Here is an 18519-nt window from a genome sequence, read left to right on the forward strand (position 1 = left end):
TGACAAATACCTTTAGCTAATGTTCATTTAGCTCAGTTGTTTAGCTAAAAAGTGATTATCTACAAGTGTGATGCTTGGACTTGCATTCTGTATTATATAAAGATTAATAATTAGTTCTGTACTAATTATTTTTGCATACGTTCTTTATCTATGAATATAAACTTCATTCCATAATTTTGTGAGATACTCAATCTCCATTAGCAAATTTATTTAAATGTTAAAATTACCTTTACAAAACTTGACACATTATCAAAGGTTGAACAAATGTAAAATATTTTATTTTTTGCAAGCATATATATTCTAGGATGTTAATGTAAATATGTATGAGTAAAATGCTTTATTTAAACTGTATTTGTAAATACAATATAAAACAAGCAAGGAAAAAAGATGTGAAATTTAATTTAAAAAATGTGTACTGCCATATATTTTCAATATACAGGGGAACATTTCAAAAGGGAGTCATGTTACATAAAATGGACAAATCGTGACATTATTTCATTGTAATAAATTATAAAATGATAGCTTCAGGCTGCTTAATATAAAAAAATATATATTTAAAATGACGAGTAAACTGTTGGAACACAGGAAAGAGAGATACATGAGTTTACAACACATATTGCAAATAATATTTTATAACTTTAATTTTAGCATTTAATTATTATTTTTCATCTTAGTAACTGGGCAGCAAAAAAGTCACATTTATATGGGATTATTTAAAAATGTACTTTCAAACACCTAATTTCTATTTTCAGTTACAGTTTTTTCTTTTTTAAAAGTCTACATACAAGTCACACAATTGTAGAAAAATAGACAAGACAACGAAATATATAGGCAACTGTATGTACAAAGAAAAACCAATGTTACACGAAATGTAAAAAAAAAAAAAAATCCAGTGTTTGGACAGTGTCTAAAAAAATCCTGAAATGTTGAATCGGTTGTGTGTGAGTGAATGTGTAGTCAAGCGTATGTGGAACGTCTCTGTGTGTTAGAAGCGGTGCTCTCCACGCGTGATGTGCGATGAGAACTCGTAGCGGTCCTGACTGCGGTAACCACACAGGTTACACTCGAACGGGTCTCGGAAGCCATGGCATCCCATGTGGATGGTGTACATGACGTGGTCCAGGAACAAAACTCTGCAGTGGACACAGCGGTACGCCCTCAACTCTTCTCCCTCTCCGCTCAGCACCTTAAACCCCTCCGATGACGCCATACTCGGCTCCATTCCCACTGCCCGCAAGGCCTCGAAATGCCGCTGCTGCTCTTCCTTTACCACTGGCAGACCTCCGTTACGCATACCTGGAGCCATGTGATTGGTCAGGTAGATGAGACCCCCTGCGGCTGCTGCCGTGCCTCCCCCAGCCGCCCGCTCCTCGTTGTTGCTCTCGGTGTCAGTAGAGTCCTGGCCGCTGGGGCTGGGCGAGCCATCCTTCTCCATGGAGGCCGATTTGGACTTGGACAGCAGAAGGAGATGCTCTGCGGCGCTGTCCTTAGCGGACACGCCATTGCCTTCGGCTGATTGTGTCTTGTGGAGGTTGTAAATAGGGCTGACCACCATGTCGGAGGAGCCAGGGGAGGTCTGAACCAGAGGCCGCAAGGACTCCGCTCCCAAATAGCTAATCGCACTGTTGATGGCCTGATCAATGACGTGAGGCTGCATGAGCTCACCTGAGCCGCCCTCGAATGACAGCTCCGACAAACGATTCTCTCCTGAGGAAGAAAGCCAAAAGAGCAAAGGTTTTTAACTCATCTGAGTTCTGTGAAATGTAAAATAAGCACTGATTTATTTACCAGTAAACCATTACTGGTAAGCACAATTTCTGACATTTTTCTTGTCTTTGTAATATCATTCATTATTATTACTGGGGAACCCTTTGGAGAACTTCTAGGTGCCCTTTAAAAACAGAGAGTTCTGAAATAAATGGAGTTCTTGCATAAAACTCAAAAAAGACTGTTAGCTGAGATGGGGTTCCTTGATGCGCTGACAGTGTTTATCAGGGTTCTCTATCAACAAACATTCTTCCCCTAATATTATTAAAGTGTATGTTGAAAGTTCAAAGGTCTTCAAAATTTTCTTAAAATGGTAGCACTAAAATATTATTTATGCATTGTTCATTTGAAACTTTTCCTGAAACATTTTAGTTGGACGTTGGTTTAATATTTTTTAAATGTTACTATTGTTTCTAAATGTTCAGAGAACATTCAAAAGTAATGTTCCCATAATGTTTGCAAAATAATTAACCATAACCAAGAAAAAACGTTTTTAAAACATTAAAAATGTGGCATTTTAAATGTTTAGGGATGATTAACAAATAACATTTTCATAATTGAATTGGAACATTAGCAAAACCTTCTTAGAACATGTTTTTGTTAGCGGGGATCATAATGGTTCATGAAGGTTTTGAGATACTTAAAAATATATATATATTTAGCCGCACTCTATAAAACATTAGGGTTCCAATTTTTTATAGATGTTTTTTTTGCAGTGATGCCTTAGCAGAACCATTTGGGTCCCCCTAAGAACCATTCAATGATTACTTCTTTTAAAAAAAAGTGTTTTTTGGTGTGAAAAACATTTTAATAATCTAAATAACCATTTTTCACTATAAAGAACTTTTTGTGCGATGGAAAGGTTCCATGTGTTAAAGGTTCGTCATTGAACCATCAGTGCCAATACAGAACATTCAGCAGGTGCCTACAACTTCTCCAGAGGGTTCTTCCAGTGTAGCAGTCTGAGAAACCTCAAATGGTGTCTCAAATATCTTTTAATTTGAACAATAATCTTCAGTGAAACACCAATATGAAAAGAAGATAAATGGGCTTAGTAACACATCACATTATTCTAACAGCAATTCAAAAACTATTACTATCAAAGAAGCAAGTGCAATTTACATAAGAATTCATACAACTAAGCAACAGTCAAAGTCAGTTCATGTTGCATGCCATTATAGTGTTTCTTTCCCTGCTTTTTTAAAGTCAACTCATCAAAGAGAAAGAAATGAGGGAGCTGCCTAGCATTGTTTGTCTGCAATGTTTTAATTATTTTAGCCAGAGACATGCATTTTGACAGTGATATCTGGATGATCTACAATATAACGGTACAATGAAAGCAAACTTCAACTCTTACCCACAAACCTCTGTGGCATAGAGCTCTTACGCTTAGCTACATTGTTAGCTATCCTGTCTAGCACCAAGGCTCTCTCAGACGCAGGCATGTCCTCCCTCTGCTCATTCTGGCTGTTCTCTTCCTTCACTATGGAAAGCAAGACAAAGAAACCACGCATAAGATTCAAAAGTCTGTATCTAACCTGAGCTCATCCTCTGACATGATGCTAACTATAATTAAGGATGATGTTCCTTCAATCATGCAATTAAGATGGTTTTCTATCCCTTACTCTAAGCTTTTTAATTTTTTTCTTAAGACATTTTTTTTTTAAAGCTTTGGGACTTTACAGGCATGTTGCTGCAAAATTATCAATTATTGTTAGTTGTACTTCCACTAATACATATTTACAATAAACCACATTTAGGCCACGATAACGGTTATAGATTAGCACCATTTCCATCTATAAGAACAGAAAACACTTTGAGAAAGAGCTTTGGTGTTCTGTCATTCACAGACCAGTATAAATGCTATTCTGAAGGCCCATGCACTGCAGGTAGTTGTGACATCTCTCCTTATGTTCCTCCAGCGAGCTCCGCTGCTTGTAACTGCGACCGCAGTATGCACACTTATGAGGTTTTCCAACTGTAAATTTAAAACAAAAGCAAAATCTGCTCAATCACACAGTACAATTTAGTCTTTGTGGTGTTCACTACAATATAGCGTAACACAATAACACTTGTTTTCTGAACTGGCTCAAGTGAATGAATCAGTGCAGGTTTGAGTTAATGAAGAAATGTAGGCATGCCTGAATCATCCAGGCGCCAGGCATTTACCCGAGTGAGTGCGCAGGTGTCCGGTGAGGGCGTCTCTGCGGCGGCAAGCGTAGTTGCACAGGTGACACTTGAAAGGTTTCTCGCCAGAGTGCAGTTTGATGTGTCGGAGCAGGTTACCCTTCTGAGTAAAGGAAGCACCGCACTGGTTGCACTGAAATGGCCTTTCCCCTAGGAGAATGAAAGATAACGCATAACTCGTATGTTGGAATTAAGATATTTTCATGTAAAATTACTTCATGCTGCAAGTCATGCACAATGATTAAGGAACTAGATTTTTCAGCATGTTCTCCTTTCTAATGGTCCCAAAACATATTTGGACACTTAAGCCACGCTTAAAAATGGTTGAGGATCATATTGCAATCGGTTACAAAATATTAAACCAAAAAGCGTGTTATGCTGTAAATGATAAAACAGTAGATGTACTGTTCAAAATGAAGGCAAAAAGTATTTGGACACTTTCTTGTTATCAAACGTTAGTAGAATATGTCCATAGGTGCAGTAGCACACCTGTCTGAAACTTTTAAATGACAAATAATATTCAGTAATATTATTAATACTGTTTCACTGATATTATTGGATGAGAACAAAAGTGAACTGAATAAAGCTGGATAATGACACTGCTGCCTTAGCCTAGGGGACTGCAGATGAAAAGTAGTTATTGTTACTAATTCTGGCATATTTACATGGTGTATATCTATACAACAATGTTCATGAATATGCATGGTCCCTATTAAAAAAATACAATTAAACTTGTTTCATAATTGATTAGCTTTGCAACATTGACACTGTTATTAAACTAAATCACCACTGAGCTGAATTGATAATGTGTAAAGCTGCTTTATAGCTGAAATGTCATAATTATTGAATTCTGCAACATTTCCTTTTCATTGCAGTAAAGCTGCTTACACAATCTGCATTGTATAGATCCTTATAAAAGTCATTAAATGTGACTTAAAACGGACTTCATCCACTGGAACTGTGTATTAGTTAAAAAAGTAATTGCAAAAAATGGTGTCTTTTCGATTTTTGTGGCTTCTGTGTTCCCTTGTGTGATAAAGTAACTTGCGCTCACAAAGAAGTGACTCGTTGTGTTTTAACCTGTAGAGCAGTTATATATACACCTGTATAGAATGCCAGCGGCAAATGGCCATGTAAATGGCGAGCGTCTGAGACACTATATCGGCTCTCTGGAAGCAAAGCATCCGCCGCTGTAGCGCTATTACGCTGTGAATGCGGGGTCATTGTCCTACACGGCTCCGGCGCGCTGTTACATCTCCAACAACGCGGCGCCTCGCGCCAAAGCTCAATCAAACACGCGAGCGCCGCTCTGCGCTCTGCGCTCTGCGCGCGCTGCCTGGCTCCTGATCGAACAAGAGGCTTTCAGACGCTGCCTGCCAGTTTCGTAATGCACCACTGCCTGGGTCAATTTGATCTGAAAATCTCATTTTTTCCTCTTCTTCAGCTCTAAAATAAGAGCGGCCCATCACAATGCAAATGCAGAGCTCATTTAAATAAAGTGAAGGAAACACTTTGTGTTTGAGAGCCAGTCTTCCTGATCAGCGCCCCTGGAATAAACCAATATCCAGCTCCTCCGAATGTTGTGGCATTCTCCGAGAACGCTATTAATAGGGCGCTCTCTTCAAAAGCCCTATAAAATAAGAGTCACCAGTGAAGCAGCAAAAAGACGGAAAGAGAAACTCATTAAAAAGGCATTTCAGGAGCACGGTACCTCCTGCGAATATTTTGATTTAAATAGGAAGCACTTCATTATGTCTTTTATTGTACGTTCTTTTCTGAATTTATATTAGCCCACTGTTCCTTTCTTCCATTTTGAGTTTCATTAGTTTGTCAAGTGAGGAAGTTAAGTGCCTTTTTGAAAAATGTTCTCACCCACTGGTTTGGCTTCGTCGCAGTGGAATATCAATTTGAGAAAGGGAGAAAATAACTAATACTGAAATAATTGTCATCTGAGAGAGACTTTTGCTTGGTTAGTTGATCCATTTGGACTGTTAGCTATAAAGAAATCTAAACAAAATGTCACAAAAGACAAAACACACATCTCATCTTAATTGTTAACACATGAGTCTTTAAAATGATAGTTCACCCAAAAATTAAAATACTGTCATCATTTACTCACCCTTACTGTTTGTCATTCCAAACCTGTATGACTTTCTTTCGTCTGTGGAACATAAAAGAAGATATTTTGAGAAATGTCTCAGTATTTTAGTCCATACAATGGAAGTCAGTGGTAACCAAAACAGTATGCTTCTTGAAAATATCTTCTTTTGTGTTCCGCATAAGAAAAAAAAAGTCATACCGGTTTGGAACAACATAAAGGTGAACAAATGATGACCGAATTTACATTTTGGATGCAACAAACTGCGGAAATTATCCGAAAATGCTACCCTAATGTTTTAAAAACAAACATATTGTAATTATATTAGTCATTTACATCAACTAACATCATCCATTCAAGTCAAGCCGTGCACAGTTACTACACTGGCTTCCATTAAAGAAAAGGATGGTTACATTTAAAACACATCCCAGCGTCTGTCTCTGTCCTGCTCTCTGTGTGTCTCTCTATGTGCGGATCAACCTACCCAGCCCTGTGCCCTGTGAGTTGTGAGTGATAGTATAAGGAGGGAAGAGTAGATGGCAGTTGTGCTTACCAGTGTGACTTCGCTTGTGCACCATTAACACATTGGGCCCAATGCAAACCATCCCACAGATATCGCACTTCAGCTTCCCGTTGGGGAGGCGGATGCCCCCGGCCGTGGGGTAGGCGGCCGGCTTGCTGTCAGGGCCTGCGTGGGAGCCGTTCACTTTGGCCCCTGAGCCATCGAGCACACGCAAGTCCTCGGCTGCACATTCCTCCTCCTCCTCTCCATTCATCTCACAGGTCAGCCCGTTTTCCTCGTCACTCCGAGCCTCAACTTTTATATTACAGGCTGGAAAAGAGGGTAGTGGGCCTGTTAAGTTCAGTGGCAGGCTGGGTGGTTATTTTCTCTAACTAACACTGCCATCTTTTATCATGATTTCTTAATGTTCTGCAGCGAAAAGAGCATCTGCAAAGCAACTGTTTTCTTTCTTTCAGCCTTTGATTAGCTGTATTTGTGTGTGTATGTCCAAAACATCAACTTTAGTTGCATTAAACACATTTTTTGAAATATTCACTTAACATAGAGAACATAAACTGCATTTGTTGAACAGCGGTGTATTGTAGATATGACCAGTGTTGGGAGATAACTGAAAGCAGTAGCAAGTTACTAACTTAATAACATTTTCAGCTGCTACAACACAGTTTTTTGTTTTTTTAAGGAAACACAGCTTTGTAGCCGAGGAAACTGAGACAATAATCCAATATGCTTTTTATGTGAAGTCTGATTCGTTTGAGTGAATCAGATTGTTCTGTTGATTGATGTATCTGTTAATTTATTCATATATTCACATTTTAAAGTGTCATTTATTTCTGTGATGCAAAGCTGAATTTTCAGCATCATTACTCCAGTCTTCAGTGTCACATGATCCTTCAGATGCTGATTTGCTGCTCAAGAAACATTCGTCATTATTATCAAATTGAAAACAGCTGTCCTGCTTAATATTTTTGTTGAAAACCATGATACATTTTTTAGGACTCCTTGATGAATAGAATGCTCAAAAGAACCGCATTTATTTGAAATGAATAAAAGTATTCAATTCTTTCAGAAAATAAAAATCTTACTGACCCCAAACATTTGGATGGTAGTGTAGTTAGCAACTCTTTGTTAGTAGTTTGTAATCAAAAATTAAAATTAAAAATGAGTAGCTACTTTGGCAGTTTCAAATGAGCTTCCCCAACACTATGACTACCATGTACTGTAAATAAATGGACAAATCTGTAATATAAAGTTAAGACATTTATATAAGACATATGTTTACGGGGTAAATACTCCCAACACCCTTTAAGGAATCATATTTGAGAGATGTACTGTAACATTACTGGATTGATATTCCATTTAAATAATCCAGTATTCTTCTATCAAACTGCCTGCTCTCAAACCATCTTACCATCTCATTCATCATCACACTTCTCTGAAACAAATGACTGATAAACAGGAAACAGAGACACAGGAAGCTCTGTGAAACTGAGGACTCTCAGCGGTGTAAACCAGACCAACAAACCGTGGTAAACACATACACACACACACACACATAGACTCACATACAAGCCTACAGAAGCATGCAAAAAGGAGCACACCATCAAATAAAAAAACGAAACTGTGTTAAATATTTAGGTTATTCTATGGAATGTCCGATTATGAGCTAGATCATTGCTCAAATGCCCGTTCAGCCTAATGAAGTAAACATTTCGAGTCTTTTAAGGCAGTTAGAGCTCAGGATAAAGGTCCTGTGGTTAATACACTGTGGTGCCAGGCTGATTTCCCCATGCTTCAGCCTCTGTTTGTAAAGACTCAAGAGGAACAAGCAGAAATAATGAAATATGGGAATCCAAGGGAAAAGGGGAAGCTTCAGCGCCCAAGCCGGCCCAACCGAAAAAAAAGGACAAGAGTTATGGAGAAGTGACAGAAAGGGAAGCACAGACAGGGAATTGTTAAGCACAACAAGTGAAACAGTTTTTCTTTTTCATTTTCTGTATTCAGACTACAGGGATCAGCAACTGAAGCACGTGATTGAACTGGAGAGTACCGACAGACAAAAGTGCTGTCTGTGTTCAGGTTACTCTCTGACAGTTAGCAGAGCACAGCCACACTCTTGTTTGTGTGCTTCCAAAATAGATTGGAAATAATTGTCTCGAGTTTTACAGCAAGTGATCCAGTTTCCAGTATAATCGTCTGACAGTGACTAAGAAAAAGACTGAAAACTAATCAAATAACTAACTAGAAAAGATAAAAGCTAGTTGACTAAAAACTGTATTATCTTTAATTTCAGAGAAGCTCTTGACTGAACATCACATAATGAAGTCAAGCCAGCAATTTTCCTTTTTAATGCACGTTCCTGGTCTTCATGTGCGCTATTCATCGGTGGACATTCTTCTTCATAAAAAAGCTGTACCTTATTTAGCCTTAAAGGATTCATATTAGTACCTTAATGTTCATTTTTACCTAAAGTGTACATAAATTATACATATACATACTTTTTGAAAACAGAGCTCCCCCAGTGACGGCTTTTGTACTTTTCTTTAATAGTAATTTTCAATCCCTCCCCTCCAGTATCCTGGCTGTATTAGCATTTCCTCGATCCAGTCAATTCCCAATAAGCCTGCCTACATTTTTCCTGCTGAATATTCTGTTTAACTCTAAGAAAGTTTGTTTGATTAAGTAAAACAGGTTGGAAACTGCATTCGATGTTGCCTTTAAAGAAGGTTTATATGGATTTCAGTGTCAATGTGTGAATGAATTACAGCAGTTAATAACATAAAGACAATACAGGAATACGATCTCCCATTAACAGCCATAAAAGGATGTATATCTTCCTCTCGCACACACACACACACACCCACACCCACACACACACACAGATCCACTGACAGCCTTTCTGCTTATATGATATGATGATTTAACCAGTGTGATGTGACCTGAGTTTGGCAGAGGGAACTAGGCTTGTTGTCATGATACGGTCTCTCATGGATCTTTTGGGGAAGTTGTGACTAAACTGGGGATGGGAAGAGGAGCTTTTACTTTGTATAACGTTTGTCACACATCCTAATTTACCCATTTTGGGAAGCAAGTGTCAAAAGCCACAGACAAGGACAAACAAAAGAGCTCTACATAGAACAGAGCGACATAACAGGCAAACCTCACAAACATCAATGGATCATTTTAAATGGGATTAAATTAGATTTTTTTCCATTTCTAGAGCAACTCTCTGGAAGTGAAGTGGTTCGGTTAGTGACAAGTCAGTCTCCCTTTAGCAGTTTGAACCTGTGACCCTCTGCTACATCGATTACTAAGTTATCGCAACATTGCACTTTAGCAAGGAATGTATTCACGACGAGGGCGCTATAAATGAAAATAAGTCTTTGCTAGTACAATTTATTTTCGTTTGTGCTCCAGTCGAGGCGCTGAAAAAAACTTTGAATAGCTTATGTGGTGTGGGAGAGCTACATGCTCATTAACCACGGCTCCACAGCGGGTGGGTGAGAGTATATGTTTGAGCGTGCATGTGTATGCATATGTGTGTCAGATGGGATAAAAAAGAACCCTGCTTTCGTTCTCACAGTTTTAGGAACTTGCTAGTGAAATGTTTGCATCTGATATAGCAACAGGTTTAAGGGCAGGCCATCACCCTCATACATTTAAAAAGAGGAATTACATGATAAAATAGGCCATGCACCATGAAAACCTTCCTGCATTTCACTGGACAGCGTATTTTTCCATGCAGTGCTAATAAATACTAATGCTCAAACCAAACAGCATTAATTTTTTAAATAAAACTTAAAGTCGACATGCAAAACAAATGGACTATGTTTATTTTAATATGAATGTCTTAATATGAATGATTAATCGGTGTACGTGATTTAATGGAATTAAATGGTTATATTCATTATCTCTAATCAAAATCTAAAATGACTTTCCTTTCTGCTGCCACTTAGCTATTTTTTGTAGGTTAATTAATATCCAAATGGCTATTTATGTATTATTTTAGCATTCAGTTTGGCTCTAATCTGGTATGTAACACCCCAAACAATTCCTGCTCATTTTTTCTACTTGAATGTCTTGTTTCACTTGGAAATATGTGACATTATGGGAGTAAAATGGGTTGTGAACACCAATACCCCTTGTGGTACTTAATAAATATGATGTTTTGATACACATAATTGCATGTTAATTAAAATGTAATTATAATATAAACACATTATAGTTTAAATTGATATCAAATTCTTTTTTTTTTTTTGGTGGTGGTATCACTTTGTTTTACGGTGTCATTGTTACACGTTACATGTACTTGTCCTTGCAACTAACCCTAAATCAAACCCTCATCCTCACCATAAACATATAGTAAGTACATTCATTGATATTACTCAGTATTTAAATGTGTAATTACACTGTAACAAGGACACTATAAAATAAAGTTGAACTATTTTTGACCCACTTACGTAGGACCCAAGTACATCTTTATATTATTTATATTGTACTGACAAGCAAATATGGCAAACTAAAATGCACTTAAATGCTATTTCTATCGAAACTTGTACATACTTACATTTGTAACAATGAAGTTGCAATTTAGTACATTTGAAATATATTAACTTTAAATGTAATATTAAAACACTATACTTTAATGCACAACAAAAGATTATTAAAACACAATTATTTAGAATGTACTTTAAAGTATGACTTTTATTTTGACATTATTTCAAAATGCACTATTTAAAAGTGTACTTAGTCATAAAAGTGTACTGTAAGTACTCATAAGTGGCCTTTTATTTCATTAAAAATATATGCGAGAACCATTTTTAAAATAGAAAATATTTTTAAAATAAACGTTTAGTTTGTAAAGGAAAACATTGTTTGGCTCTTTGTGCTTCACACAGATTTAAAATTTCAATCCTCAAAATGTTTTTATAACTAGAGGAGTTTCTAGGTCTTTCATAGCAGGAAAGCGAAGAGACAGCGCTTTGTAAGAACCATCTCTATATGTTTTGATTTCCTGATATTCTACGCACGCTGCTACGTGTCTGATCGAGCTGCGTACTGCACAGTCTGCACAGATATTCCCTTGATACACTTAATCAGAGAAGCAATGATGCACTGTGAAGATACTGTCTTCACATCCTCTTGCACACTGGCTGATTATATCTTCAGGGACAACATGCAGGCAGACAGACAGATGCACGCACAAGCACACACACATATTCACACAAACCTTTACTAATGAGTTCAGAGCATTTGAAGTTTAGTTCCCCGTTTCTCTCGAACAATCCACCTTTTTTTTTCTAAATCCTAAATGGCATCATGATTCTTTCTGTACACCCCAAATACACTCACATCTCAATCTAAAAAGATTTTCATCAGTGAAAGCATCTCTAAAGAGTGTGAAAAGTGTATTTGTGGGCAAAAAATGGGTGGTGTTGAGTTCAATTTTAATACACTTCTTAGTGTTCTTAATGTCATCCTGACTGTTCAAACAGATGACTTACAAGTGATTTATTTTCATGTAATGAGAACACGCTGCAGCCTCTTGTCAGTGTCTATGGCCTCTTATTACTTTATCGATATGACTTTGCTCTTTATACATAACACATTAGTAAGATATGAAAGTGTTATTTTGCTGAGAGTGAAGCATGTCTTTTGGACTTGCATTTGAATGTGGGTGCAATCCACCTTTTTTTTTCTAAATCCTAAATGGCATCATGATTCTTTCTGTACACCCCAAATACACTCACATCTCAATCTAAAAAGATTTTAATCAGTGAAAGCATCTCTAAAGAGTGTGAAAAGTGTATTTGTGGGCAAAAAATGGGTGGTGTTGAGTTCAATTTTAATACACTTCTTAGTGTTCTTAATGTCATCCTGACTGTTCAAACAGATGACTTACAAGTGATTTATTTTCATGTAATGAGAACACGCTGCAGCCTCTTGTCAGTGTCTATGGCCTCTTATTACTTTATCGATATGACTTTGCTCTTTATACATAACACATTAGTAAGATATGAAAGTGTTATTTTGCTGAGAGTGAAGCATGTCTTTTGGACTTGCATTTGAATGTGGGTGTGTGTGGAAGTGTGTGAATATCGTGGCAGTTGAAGTGAAAGCATGGCATAAGTGCAGGTGCAGAGTTGTGTGTGTTGCATGTAAGAGAGCGTACGCTCGCATTTGTTGCGATACTGCACCTATCTGGTGTTGCTCCTGAACATTTTATCTCCTTGAGTGAGTGTTGAAACTGAGTTCTGGCAAGTTCTTCTTAGGAAACTCTTGCACATCCTATTTCAGTTTCCTCTCACATCTTTTTTTTTTCTTTCTCTCTCTCTCTCTCAGTCTGTTTTTTACTTTCAGTAGCTTCAAAGTGAGCGGGTCACACATTAAGTCCAAGTTAATCTGGAACTTCTGGAGGGGAAAATTCCAAACTAAAATACATCAAGATATTAAACAGGCCATCTGTTAACTTTTGGTTAGCCAAATTTATTCCCACCCATTTTCATCTTTAGTTAACCCACTTTCTATTTACACTGCTAACACTATATTTATTAATATAATGACTAACTTACACATTCTGTTACTACCTACCAATCTTGTTGTATTAATTTTGTGAAAACAGAAGTGTTCAATTCTTATATATATATATATATATATATACTATCACTCAAAAGCTTGAGGTCATTAAAAAGTTTATTTTTATGAATAAATACTTTTATTCTGTTAAATTAATCAAAAGTGGCTAAAAAGACTTTTATAATGATATTAAGATTCCTATTTCAAGTAAATGCTGTTCTTTTGAACTTTCTATTAATCCTAAAAAAAAATCATGGTTTCCACACAACTGCTTTCAACATTGATAACAATAAGAAATGTTCCTTGAGCAGCCAATGTTTCTTTGCATCATAGGAATAAATTACATTTTAAAATATTTTAAAATAGAAGACAGTACCATAAATTCTAATTATATTTCACATTATTGCATATTTTACTGTGTTTTGGTTAAATAAATGCAGCCTTGGTGTGCTTGGTGACTTTGAAAAACATTTAAAAAAATCTTACTGACCCCACACTTTTGAATATTTGTGCACCTTTTAGTTTTTGTTCTTGGAAAACAAATGGCTTTAACAGTTTTGCAATAAAATTTTAATTTACATTTAATCCTTTAGACATTTTGTCAGATGTTTTTAATCCAAAAAGAACTTATAAATTATAAAAACAAAAGAAATGTAATATAGAATTTCAAGAGTGCATAAGAAATGGAAGGGCAGAAGTGTGTAAAGAAATAAAAAAAATGTCCTAATAAGTGGGTTAAACAGTTTATGGCACAACTGAGCACATTATGTGTAGGCTCAGTCAGTGAGTAAATGCTGTTTCAGTGTATTAAATTAGAAATTTGCTGTTTAAATGTCCCACGTTTTCAGGAACCAGTAGGTATGAACTATAAGTCTGACGATGAAAATAATTAATTTAGCATACTACTTAAAGTTTTTACAGCAGTTCGGTTTTGATTTGTTTGTTTTTTTTCTTTCTATGCATGCCAATAGAAAAAAAGAGACATGATCTAATTACAAAAGCTGAAGATGCGCAACTTGAGCTAAATTGAATGCTTCGGACCATGCGATTGTGTTTGAACAATCTAGTGCACTCGCTCTCTGATGTTGTAGGCCGGACGAGAGACGTTACATGCACTCATTTCAATATGATTTCAAATTGAATCTGTTTGTAAGTAGATGTATATCAGTAATGGGGCCCCATTTGGATACTTGATTTGGTATTTCACTGGAAAAGAGACATTTCTGATGAGAGATAGATGCCATTCATGTCATTCCGAACCAGACTTTTTTCTTCTGCAGAACAACGTTATTTTAAATAATGTTTTTGTTCATTCATCAATGAAGTCGAAAGTAGGCTTGGAATGACATAAGGGTGAGTAAACGATTTTCATTTTTGGGTGAACTATCATTTTATGTAGTAACTTTTTGTTCCTTTAAACTGGTAAGAGTGGAATTATTATTATTATTATTCAGAGATCATATATATACATTTTTAAGAGTTGATCAGACATTTGTGTGACTGGAAGTCTCCAAAATTTGGTCTAGAATCACCTGTGCATTAAAGGGATCATGAACAGCCTTTTCACTATTTTGTACTGTTCTCTGAGGTCCATCAAGATTTTCACATAAAAAAACATCATAATTTTGAAGTAATGGGCTATTTTCTGTCCTGTTTAGACCCCCCTCATCTGAACACTCTGTTTGAATAGATGTAATGTATTGTAGACTCGGACGTAAATGCCCTCGTAATGAAAACAGTTACTCACACTTGTGTGCTGCAACATCGGATCCAATATCCACCTTTTTCTTGTCGTAAAAATGAGCGCGGCCATTTGGAAAATATATGGGTCTGGCTTCCGGTCTCATCTGCGTCCACTCCGTCCAGCTATTTTTAGCTGAGCAAAACAGTTCGTTTTGCTGCTTGATATTGAAAGTTGGTGTGTCTTATCATATTATTTTAATGTATTATCTTAATTATGAACACACTGGTTTGTAGTGCAAACAGTTTTACCGTTTACTGCACGTTGTTATTCTCCTCGTTATTTACCTATAGCGGTTAATGAACCGGAAGTCTCACCCATAGGCTTACTTCCGCGTTGAAGAAAAAGGTGGATAGATTTGTCTTTTAGTTTCAATCGTTCTGAAAATCCTGCATTGAATTGTGCCTTGTTAATAAACAAATCCGCGGTAAATTGAAGTGAACAAAGGATCAAGTTCTTACTGACACACTCTGGCACTTCCTTAAAAATAAAGTTAATCAAATAAAGTTTATCGTTTAGTTTCTGCCTAGACCTGCGTTTGCCGCTCTTGTCATTTACCTACTACACGTGTGAATCGGTGGGCGGGGCTAAACAGGCAGCGATGTAGAAGCAGGTGTTGATCTTCTGCGAAGCTGGTGTTTAGTGTCACTAATCTATTACATCATAAAGTTTCACATTCCACAAGCTGTTATTTTGGCGGATTGGCTACAGTATAAGCTTTTTTTAGACTAACGAGAAAGTTCTGAGATTTTTATAGCACAATGACCTCATATATCAAAAGATCAAGGGAATTTTGATTTCTCAGTTCATGACCCCTTTGACATATACAGTGGAGACAGAACTTCTTATAGCCTGTCGTTGAACAGTCAAAAAACGGTTATCTTTGCTTCACTGTTTTGATCGCCCAGACCTCACTGTGGCTTTGAACATATGAGAGGCGGCTCTTACCTGTTATCTGGGACATTTCCTGTGCCTCCTCAGTCTCCATCCTGTGCAGGTATTCTAACAGGAGTAAAAGCGAAAGAGAAAGAGTATAATCAGCGCTCGCGGCCTCAAAAATAAGTCTGTGTAAGAGAAGTGGTTGGTGATTAAAGGAGAATGGCCTTTCTTTGTGTATCTCCATCACCCTGGCAAGCACAGCCCTATTCCAGCCGCACACACCACTGTCTTCCACATTACATTACAATGAACTACAGACATTTTCATTACCGCTCTGACAGACGGGGTGAACTAAGAGAATAGATTTGGTGGGCTACAAGGCCGGCGATGGGATGGGGAGTCTCGAAAGGAACAGGCTTTCAGACCACATTTGTTATTTATTGTTAATTTCCTACCACATAATCATCCAAAAATGCAAACTGACTGCCGCAAAATTAAGCAGAAAATTAGATGGCCCGGGGTCATGGAGGATGCGGGTGTTTGGCATCGCCAGCTGACTGGCGCTCGTGTTCACTCTAATTTACTGAGCATGCATGGGCGAGCCCGGCAGCCCAACTCTTTCTCCGCTTCTCTTTAACACACACACACACACATAGGAACACAGGGATGTATGAACACAGACGGAAACGTAGACAAGAGAGTGCAATGAGTAAGATACAGAAGGTACAAACTAAACAAAGCAGGTTTATCAGAGACAAGAAATGAATAGATTAAGAAATAAGGGAAAGGTTAGTTGAAAATAAGTCAGTGAGAGAATTCTCCTTATTTTGCAACACGAAAGTTAGCTATTTTCTGTGAATGTGCGAGACCATATGTAAATAACTTGAAGATTCCCATATAACATATTTAGGTTATGAATAGATTGAGGGAACATTGTTTTTAAATGTTTCTAAAATGTTGTAACGTCCAGCTTCCTTGTTGTGATTAGAACGTTATTTAAAGCTTACAAAAACGTTTCTTAACTAACTTTATTTTTTACCCAAAATATAGCATTATTTGAATGGTAATTTTGAATGTTCTTAGAATGTTAAAATGTCCAGTTATTATTGAAAGGTTTGAAAAATGTTACTTACGACATTCTACAAACTTTATTTTTTCCTAAAATGTAATGTTTTTTGACTGTTAATTGTTAATATTCTAATATTCTTGTCATGATTATAATGTTTTTTAAAGGTTACAAAAAAACATTTCTTAGAACATTCATCAAGTACAAATAACATCATTAGATCATTCTAAGAATGTTGCTCTCAGAACGTTTTCTCTCAAATATTAATACGTTTATAGGAACATTCCATAAACATTATTTTATGAACATTTTGTCCTAATATTTATATAACTTTTATAAAACGTTGTGAGAATGTTCCATTTAATCAAGTGCAGAAAACTACTTGCACTACAAACCGGTGTGTTTATGATTTTGATAATACATTAAAATAATATGATAACAAATACCAGTTTGCCATATCAAGCAGCTGTTTTTATACTGGTAAAATAACTGGAAGCGAATGACACCGGAAGCCTCGTACACATACCCGCACCCACTCTTACGTTAAAAATAAGGTGAACAGGACGAGAAGAAAATGGAGGAAAGAAAAAGAGTGGAGGGTCAGAATGAATGTTTTCTGACTCCTTGTGGTGAGTGCTTCCTCAGGCCAGGCCTGCATATCTGAGAAGTCACCAGCGCTCGTGGCCCCATTAATAATGTAGCGGCCACTTGGGCCCACAGCAGATGGGCACAACAGCCTCGGCCTCGCTGCTACTTCAAGACGCTCCCGCTAGGGCCCCACGCCCGGCCCCACCAGCCACACAGGGAGAAGTGAAGTTCCTGAAAATAGCCAAGCAAGCTGAAGAGAGCTCCTGGGAGAAGGGGGACGTAGGCCTTCCTGTTTTTAATGACAGATGGCTCCATGGACTTGGAACAAATAGTGGGAAACCGGCGGCCTACCGTCTGTCGCAATGTCCCAGTCTTCCTGGGGATCGCGCTTCTCGGAAGACTTACGACCGGCTCGCACACCCAAAACCCTGGTGAGGGCTTGTTGTGACTGCTGTGAGATACAAACGTGCATGTGCTTGGGCATCATTGTGTGTGTGAAATGGAGAGGGTTAAAGGTCATTGGTGCGTAAAGGATTGCAGGTGGACATAAAGGTAGACACAATTAAATTGTATTTAGCTGAATAGTAATATGTTTTCTAATATGTCTAATATGTTTCTAATATGCAAATCCACATTTGCGGAATATGTATATATAAATTACAATTAACCTCAAAAGATGACACATTTTACTCTAAATATACTGTGCAGTATATCCAATGATGCAACACTTCAAATAGTTGCTCAGGTCACTTCTTCCCCTTTATTGCATATATGCATATGACAAATAAAAATGTAATTTAATTTTGTTACATTTTTGTAGCAAAAAATTGGATGGGCTGAATGTCTCATGTTAGTGAACTAATTAGCAAGATAACTAGCTGGCTAAATTTCCTTCGGAAATTGCTCATTCTCCATTGATTGATTCTCATTCTGTTTGTGTTGTAAAATAAACTGAATGCATATTTATTGAAATGATATTTTCCACAAATATACGGTATTATTTGTGATTGTAAAATATCGCTAGAAAGTAATATTAATGATATTTTACAAGCAAATTGCAGATCAGATCAGCTGTTATGAAGACCAAGGAGCTGCTC

At 37.0% G+C, this 18519-nt stretch overlaps 1 protein-coding gene across 1 annotated transcript; it reads right to left on the minus strand.

Annotated features, from left to right (window-relative positions):
* Nucleotides 1–772: 772 nt before the first annotated feature.
* LOC107582544 (DNA-binding protein Ikaros-like) lies at nt 773–17906 on the minus strand. The gene is made up of 8 exons (XM_016268441.1): nt 17774–17906; nt 15838–15891; nt 6606–6884; nt 6074–6115; nt 3937–4104; nt 3620–3745; nt 3125–3250; nt 773–1707 (listed from the first exon to the last, which is right to left on the minus strand). Exons 1-8 carry the CDS (start codon nt 17904–17906, stop codon nt 986–988), a joined length of 1650 nt encoding a protein of 549 aa, XP_016123927.1. The 3' UTR covers nt 773–985.
* Nucleotides 17907–18519: the final 613 nt, after the last annotated feature.

Source organism: Sinocyclocheilus grahami, unplaced genomic scaffold (genome assembly GCF_001515645.1).
Source record: "Sinocyclocheilus grahami isolate Dianchi unplaced genomic scaffold, SAMN03320097.WGS_v1.1 scaffold45.1, whole genome shotgun sequence".
Lineage (NCBI taxonomy): Eukaryota > Metazoa > Chordata > Actinopteri > Cypriniformes > Cyprinidae > Sinocyclocheilus > Sinocyclocheilus grahami.

Coding starts and splice junctions, on each gene's coding strand:
- LOC107582544 (XM_016268441.1), bottom strand. CDS start 17,906: ATGCCCAAGCACATGCACGTTTGTATCTCACAGCAGTCACAACAAGCC. Junction 4,105..6,073: donor TGGAATGACAAACAGTAAGG/GTGAGTAAATGA, acceptor TCATTCTCCTAG/GGGAAAGGCCATTTCAGTGC. Junction 3,746..3,936: donor ACACCTGCGCACTCACTCGG/GTAAATGCCTGG, acceptor TTAAATTTACAG/TTGGAAAACCTCATAAGTGT.